At 44.1% G+C, this 8,891-nt stretch overlaps 1 protein-coding gene across 1 annotated transcript; it reads right to left on the bottom strand.

Annotated features, from left to right (window-relative positions):
* Positions 1-6,537: 6,537 nt before the first annotated feature.
* On the bottom strand, positions 6,538-7,473 carry LOC123974063 (putative gustatory receptor clone PTE03). Its single transcript, XM_046054499.1, has one exon. The coding sequence runs from the start codon at positions 7,471-7,473 to the stop codon at positions 6,538-6,540; it is 936 nt and encodes a 311-aa protein (XP_045910455.1).
* Positions 7,474-8,891: the final 1,418 nt, after the last annotated feature.

Genomic DNA, 8,891 nt, shown 5'->3' on the forward strand with positions numbered 1-8,891 from the left:
TTCACACAGTCAGGCTGAAACAGAGATTTGCCGTGAAAAATCCTTAAAACCTTCTTCTAACTGAAAAATCTGAAAATAATGTTTGATATTGACATCTGTGAAGTGAAAGACAAATCACTGAATGTGTAATTACTAACATGTTATTTTTAAGTAGTTATCACTTTCTATTTACTTTCAAGATATTTTATACTTGCCACCTTCATGAAAGTTTTCAGTACATGTGCTGACCTGGTCCCTGATTGTGTGTATGTAAGAGGAGTTTAAAGTCTTTATACAAGGATGAATACATAGGAAATGGGAAGCTGAATTAATTGCTACCAAGACATACAAAGGCCCAGTGGAATGACACATGTGGCGCAATAACTGACACTTCGCTAAGCCACGCCCCGCCCCGCTTAGTTACTGTTGCTAAGTCCGACAAACTGTCGGACCTGTAGGACTTTTAGCATTGTGCATTTGAAGGTTGTATTCAGGCTGTCAAACAGACGTGAAAAAAATAAAGACAGAAGCTAAAGCCTACAGTTCTATTTATAGGCTTCGCCCTCTAAGGCTATCGCTATTTGGTTTAGCCCTCCGCGCGCTTGCGCGTCACTGAGAAAAGTTGTCTACCCCCATCCACAGCATGGATCTCTCCTACGTGCGCACCTTGTATATATACACACACACACAACGGTGAGACCTGGCCTTCGGCTCCCATTTTTCTTCAGCACTGAGCTGTCTAAAGAGCAGAAGATTTCCTGTCGGAAAAGAAGAGCGATGTCTTCTAGCAAGTCGGCCCGAGCGGGGCGGGACGCCACTACATCAGCACGGGTGGGACGGGTAGCACGCAGGCCGAGCGCTCACCTGGGGGGGTTAATCTGCAGCTTAAAGCTCAAAGCAACAAGCAGTACACTCTCTGTTCAGGGTCAGAGGTCCCTTCACACACCCCTGCCCATAGCAACTGTGTATGAGCCCACGACAGCGGACATTTCGCTTCGTGTGGACAGAACACATACACACCCGGTTCAGATATTTTTTTGTGTGATGTACGCCATCAAGTGTGTGCCAAACACGTTACGCACGGCAGGCGACAGTGACGCTGGGGAGAATTGTGTTTCTTGTAAACTACATGACTTAGTGTTGGACTTTACAGACAGCTGCTCGTGAGATTATGAAAGCTGCTGTTTCTCACTATCCCACATTGTGTGAGCCGGCTGTGTGTCAGCCAAATGGCTAACAAGCAGCCTGGGCTTGCTGCAAAGCTGCACATCCTCTCTTCCCTTGCCCCCCTCCCTGACATGATCAGGTGGCTGGCCTGAGCCCACATGTACGCCTCCCCCGCCCTCTTCCCTTGCCGGTCAAGCGGCGCGGCGATGAGCCCCTGCCTCCCTCCCCTCACCAAGGGAGTGGCATAACATGGACAGGCTGCAGCTGGCCGGATGGCTTTCATGCAGTCTGGCTCCGATGTCGCAGGCAGACCATTTCCTCTGTTGTCTGTCTCGGCCCTCCCCCCCTCATCAGGGGAGCGGCATAGTTACGGTCCCATGGGTGTGGCTGCCCCACCTCGTGTGGACCCCCCCAGCGACTGTGTCTATCTCTGCCTCACTCCCACCACCGGGGATGCGATACGGCAGTGGACCCACGAAGGCGACTACGCTGCCTCGTATGGTCCCTCCCGCCACACACAGGCGGACACCCAAACAGACCCCTCTGTGTGTGAAAGTCTCTCACGATGTGGCCCTGGTGGAGCGAGTACTGGCTGCCCTCCCCTTACTGTCAGATTAACTCGCACATGCCCGCAGCGCAGGGAGGCCACATTCCTCTCCACATAAACGTGCCGGAGCTCCTCACGGTGTGGAAGGTAATCCGACACTTCGCCCCTCTGCTGCAGGACCGGCGCGTGCTGGTCCGCACCGACAACAGGGCTGCAGCAGCCTACATAGACTGCCAGGGCGGGGTGTGCTCAGCGCAGCTGCTGGGCTTGGCCAGGTGGCTGCTCCTGTGGGCGCACACTCATCTGCTCTCCATCAGAGCGGATTACATCCCTGGCGTGTTGAACAGAGGGGCAGACATCATGTCGAGGGGGGGCCCTCGCCCGATGAGTGGTGCCCCCATCCCGATCTGGTGGCCCAGATCTGGCTCCGTTTTGGCATGGCAGAGGTGGATTTGTTTGCCAACTGGGAAAACGCTCAGTGTGCCCTGTGGGTTTCAAAGAACCTGCGAGACGTCCCCCTGCTGGGGGTGGACGCCTTCGCGCACCCCCTCCCCGGCTGCTGTAAGCTTTTCCACCAGTTCGGCTGATCCCGCACCTTCTGGACCGTGTAATGTTTAGCCCCATGGTTGAAGGAGGAGACATGGACATAGAGTTCTTCACCTGGTGCTTCAATTTATTTTCACCAGATACGAGGAAAGTGCAGTTGTGCAAGTGAATTATTGTAAAAATATATCAAAAAATTAACAAAAACAAACAACGAGGAAACTAAGTATATACTATTCAAATTATCATTAAAAACTGAGATATTACACAACACAAAAACAAAACCTATATCAGGCTCCAGCACATGTGCCCTTCCAGGCCAAAGCTGTTCTCCCCAGGGGAGCCTCTTCCTCCTTCCTTTATACCAGAAGCCCCTCCTACAAGACAAACCAAAGTTATTGACAATCAATTAAACACCATTATGTTATCTCAACAATCAAACACATCTCTGGCTACATCAACACACAACACATCAACTATAAAACCAGAAATGAAATGTTACAGGCTAAACAAAAGCTTCTCAAAACAGCAACTTTAAGGTACTCCCGTACACCCCTCTGTACTGGCTCACACTTGGAACATTCCAGGTCTTCCCCCTATAAATGACTCCAAACTCCATCACCTCCTGTTTGCCCCTTCGGCCCAGATCCCTGCTTGAGGATGAGAACAGGTGAATAAAACATGCAAACATTTGAATGACCTTGGGTAAATCCCATAAACTAAAATAAATGACTTGAAATGAACTGTGTATGTGTTGTATTTATCTAACCATGATTTCAACTCTTCCGACTAGTACTTAAATGAACTGACATGAAATGACAATCCATGTGTCCATTGATGCTAGCCCATATGCTAAGGGTAACCGTCCTATGCTAATGCTCAGCTAAGGTTAGCCTGGCATGCTAAGACCAATACTACTGCTGTCTTAAATGAAGGCATGGAGTAGCCCCATGACAGACCGCCTTACAGTTTTCAGCCTTGGTGGGGGTTCTGGTGGTTCTGGAGCGCATGAGTGCGTCCTGGTTTCCCTGCCTCCAATGGTTGCTGGTGGGACAGCCGTTGAAACTCCCCTTGAGTGGGGGATGCCCTCTCTCAGGCGGGGGGCACGATCAGGAGTTGTCAGCTTCCCCTGGAGTGGGGGATGCCCTCTCTAAGGCGGGGGGCACGATCAGGAGTTGTCCGCTTCTCTGAGAAGCGGCACCTGGAGGGTCTAGGTCTCTACCGTGAGGTGGTTTGCACCATCCAGGGATCGAGAGCCGCCTCGACTCAGTCCTCTTACTCCTCCAAGTGGTCGGCATGGATTAGTTCGTTATACTGGTCAAAATACTACTGTAATGTTGCACTGCGAGTATACCTGAGTTTCCAGCATTTTGAATGATGCCGTTTCTTTTTAAGTCTCATTTTGGCTGATCCCGAGTGCTCGCTTATGAGTTCAAGCATGCAGAGGAGCACACCTAAAGAACACGCTTGGAAATGTAGTGGTTGCAATCTGAAACGTCACCACTAGAGGTCACTGAAAACTACACGTGGTCTCTTTAAATTAATAACTGTAACAAAATTACCATTAATGGCCAGTTGTTAAAGGATTTGGAGATCTCTTATGCAACATTAAAAGAACCAAGCGTGTACACAAGCATTTATATAAAAGGATACACAAAATCAAAAACACATGAATCAGTCTAAAATGCACCCAAGTAAGACAAACAGATGTATGTGTGTATCTCTTTAGACCATTCTCATCTCAGGGCGTCCAATACCAATACTTTCAGAAAAAGTGACTTAGTTGTTTGGCGCTAAAAGTACCCTTCAGCATCTGTATGAGATGCTCTGGGTGACTCAGGTGCATGCTGATCAGTAAAACTGTGAAATAATAGCAAATAGAGTACATCTGTTTGCTGTGCCGTTTAACCCTTTGATTGTCGCAAATTCGCATCACACCATTTCCATTCAGACTGCAGCCGAGCTAGCGTATGTATTCCCAAAAGGCCAGTTTGTGCGTATTTGATACGTACCTAGAAACCTTTTGCAAGCACTGTATGAGTGTAGTCGCAAATTATAATTATACCTAAATTTTTATCTATTTTATGTGCTATTAATATCCACTTAATTTATGAAGATTCTCAGTCATCCAGGTCATAGTTCTGAGAACTGAAGAAGTCCTTTGGATGAGGGACGAAACGTCTTCCAGTATCTTCAACCAAGTCCAGTTGCCCTTGATTTTAACCATGGTTGGATCCACTTAATTTAGCATCAGCATGAAAGCAAAAAAATATTTTTTTCTAGATTTTTAAATATAAATGTAAATACATTTAGGCGCCAAGGGGTTAACTCTGACAGGGTAAACACTATTCATCATGACATTTTACAAATTATGGTTCAGATGTCATTCTAATACTGCACAGATAACTTGTGTTTGCACAACCTAAGTTGTGGGAGGAAAGAAGGGAAAATCTGTTCTGTCTACTCATCCCTTACACGTGTTACCATTTGTTTATATTCTTTCGTGACAGTAACACTCAATGATGTTATTATCATCGCACTTCAGGTATGTGGAAGTCTCTTTCACTGAAGAGCAGTCTACTTATAATTCATATGTACTGTATATGTCTCTTTTATGATAAAGTAAATGCTGAGATCTATGACATCACTACAGTCTGATGTAGAAAGAGACGAGTGGTGCAACAATCAGACACGTTGTAAACAAGACAACAAGTCGTTGCTTTTTGCTGTTAGGCTAGTCTGCAAGGTAATGTACGGAGTACTCAAGCAACACTACCTGATGCTGTGAATTATCACTGAGTCTGGTTATTTGCCCACACCATAAGACAATTGGTTCCAGCCCGACTCCCTCTTTTATATAATGCAGGACAAAGACAGCAATGAGATGGCACAAGCTAGCGTTAAGCAGGTGTTGAAATAACCATGCCATATAAACAAAAAGCAACATCTAGTGGGATTCATTGGTAACACCAGGCTAACTAGCTTCACCTTACTGCGTGAAATACAAACATGATGATGATAACTTTATTTTTCTAGAACTTTTCAAAATCAGGTTACAAAGTGCTATACAGTAGAAACAAACAAGATCCATACACATAAAGTAAACAATATAATTAAAATTTAAATAATACAACAATAACAGCTGTAAATACAACTGTTATAAAAAAAAGCCAGACAATAAGTGAGACTTTAAAAGAGGCCACTAAGTTCGCCTGCCTGAAATTTCTAGGCAGAGAGTTCCACAGCTGAGGGCCAGAACAGCAAAGGTCATCTTAAGTGACAAGACGAGACTTTGGAACCATTAGTAGAGCCCTGCTGGAGGAACTCAGGCATCGGTCCGGCTCGTAAGGGGCTATCAAACCATAGATATGGGCGGGAGTCTGACCGTTAAAGGACACCTATTATTCTGCATGTCCAGTCCTATATTGTAGCTCTGTGACTCCTGTATGGCAGCTTTGCATGATCTTAAGTAAGGTTTTCATTTCAGCCTCTGTCTGAATATGCTCCTGTCCACCCCCCCACCCCCCACCAAATGTCAGTCACAACTATAATTTTCAAAATTTATAGTAATTAATGATTTAATACAGTAATTTTAGTAAAATGAGGTAGAAAAAAAGAAGCTTCTCATTTCTACTCTGTCACTATTAGTTTGGTTGGGTGGAATGTCAACTGTTGCAATCAGGTTCTATACGCTGTGGACAGTTAATGAACAGTCCATGAGTTGATTAAGAACTTTTAGTCAACTCTTTCTTTAATGAATAAAATCCTGCTCTGAGGCCTCTATTGCTGATGCTAATCAATGTCTCAAACCCAAACTGGATTAAACTAAACAGGTGGGATATGTTTGTTTCCATGAAATCGAGCTAAACGACCACTTCTCTTGAAAGTTGAAGGTATATTGTTAATTCAGAAAATCTGAGCAAAACCTTTTTTCTCATATTTTCCCCAAATAAAAGCATCTCAGAAATAATTAAATAACTATTAAATAAATAATTATTCATGAGTTCAGAAAAAACATAATTTCTTTTCTCAAATCCATATTGCTTCTATATATTTCAGTGCAGACTGTGCCAAAGATTCTACAGTTAAAATGCTCTACTCACTTTGATTGAACGTTTTATCTGGCAAACTGCAAACAGAGCAGTTTAGTTCTAGGATAATGTTCATTTTGTGAGACCTTCGTCAGACGGTTGCAGACACCAGTTCCTTGCTTTAAAAGAAAACCTTTCACAGACAACATGATATGAATATATTTAGTCTAATACATTTGTGACTTTTAAAGTCATTATTTCAGAGAAAGTTTAGGGGAGTGTTTTTAAATTCAAAAATGTCCTGAAAATGTGCCTTCTTATTTCTGGTAATTTCAGACCATACAAAAGAGGGTTTAGAAGTGGAGGTATCATTACAAACTCCAATGATAAAATTACAGCAAAAAATGGGTTTAGATTTTCAACATTAAAACGACTTAAGGCAATATCACAGAATCCACTGAAGGAATAAGTGACAAATGAAATAGTATGAGGTAAGCAGGTTTGGAACACTTTGCTCTTGAATTCAGATGAGCTTTTTCTGCACACAAGCATTATTCTTAAGTAAGTATACAAGACATAGATCAGGGGCAGGATTACTGTAATTGTGGTTACAAGCAAGCCAGCAATATTGTTGATAAAAGTGGAAACACACGACAATTTAGCAATATTCCAGACTGCACAGTATACTTTTAGGATCGAGTTGCCACACAGAGGAAGCCTAATGACTAAACCAAGACACAGTGCATCACAAAAGGCTGGACAGATCCAAGCAAAGCCTGCCAACATACGGACTTTCTTAGGGGTCACCTTGCTGTGATAGTGTAAAGGATCACATACAGCAACATATCTATCATACGCCATAATGGCCAGGATGGTCATTTCATAGGAAGCATATGTGTAAATAATATAGACCTGAGTGAAACAAGCAGGACGTGAAATTAAATGAGAATCGGACAGAAGGTCCATGAGGAATCTGGGGAAGAAGCCAGTGGAACCATACAGAGCATTGACAGACAAAAATGTAATAAAAATATACATGGGCTCATGAAGTGTTTTCTCACGTGATATTACTAGTATTATAACAAGATTAGCACAGACAATAAAAGCAAACAGCAGAAAGCACAGAACAAACGCTGGATAGCGGTAAGACCCTATGTTCACATACATGGTGAGGTTAAAGTGAAACATTATAGTGGCATTTTCCATTTCACTCAGTCAGGCTGAAACAGAGATTTGTCGTGAAAAATCCTTAAACCCTTCTTCTAACTGAAAAATCTGAAAATAATCTTTGATATTGACATCTGTGAAGTGAAAGACAAATCACTGAATGTGTAATTACTAACATGTTATTTTTAAGTAGTTATCACTTTCTATTTACTTTCAAGATATTTTATACTTGCCACCTTCATGAAAGTTTTCAGTACATGTGCTGACCTGGTCCCTGATTGTGTGTATGTAAGAGGAGTTTAAAGTCTTTATACAAGGATGAATACATAGGAAATGGGAAGCTGAATTAATTGCTACCAAGACATACAAAGGCCCAGTGGAATGACACGTGGCACAATAATTGACACTTCGCTAAGCCACGCCCCGCCCCGCTTAGTTACTGTTGCTAAGTCCGACAAACTGTCTCTCCTACGCCCGCACCTTGTATATATACACACACACAACGGTGAGACCTGGCCTTCGGCTCCCATTTTTCTTCAGCACTGAGCTGTCTAAAGAGCAGAAGATTTCCTGTCGGAAAAGAAGAGCGATGTCTTCTAGCAAGTCGGCCCGAGCGGGGCGGGACGCCACTACATCAGTACGGGTGGGACCTCCATTCCCCATGCTGGGTGCACTCACCTGGGGGGGTTAATCTACAGCTTAAAGCTCAAAGCAACAAGCAGTACACTCTCTGTTCAGGGTCAGAGGTCCCTTCACACACCCCTGCCCACAGCAACTGTGTATGAGCCCACGACAGCGGACATTTCGCTTCGAAATCGCTTGGAAAAATTCAGCCAAATAAAAAGCTAGAAAAAGACTCATTTTGCACTAGAGTCAATGGAGCGCAGCTCTGAAAGTATCAGACCTCAGTTTGGCTACGTTCAGACTGGGCTTGAGCCTTAATGCTCAATTCAATGCTCAGATCCGATTTTTTTTGTTTGACAGTTCACATTATTGTTTAAATGTGGCCTAATCTCAGACTCCAGTGTGAACTGCCCGTAGCCTGAATGTGACCCGCATGCGCAGAAGGATAACACGACGTCTCATGCAGCAGCACACTGTTGTAGGCTACAGAAGTAAACATGAGCAACAGAGGTTATCTCCGGTTAGCTCATGAGAGACTCAGGTTTTTCATTGTCCTCTCACAGGTCACATTTCTCCCGATTTATGACAAGTGTTCACAGCTTTCTCGTTCATTTCATTATGGTTTCTGCTGCTGGAAAACGCAACTGCCGCACAACTCACTCACCCTCACAGCGCACACAGTGGGGAGAGAGACTTTGACATGCGCTGGGACAAGTAGCACGTACATAACTCAGAAGAGAGCTCGCGGTCCAGTGGATTTCAGATGTAAGAAAGGGAATTTGCGAGCAGATGATAGCGAGGTAGAGGAGGAAGAGAGCCACATGCTTAAATTA

This window comes from Micropterus dolomieu, linkage group LG07 (genome assembly GCF_021292245.1).
Source record: "Micropterus dolomieu isolate WLL.071019.BEF.003 ecotype Adirondacks linkage group LG07, ASM2129224v1, whole genome shotgun sequence".
Lineage (NCBI taxonomy): Eukaryota > Metazoa > Chordata > Actinopteri > Centrarchiformes > Centrarchidae > Micropterus > Micropterus dolomieu.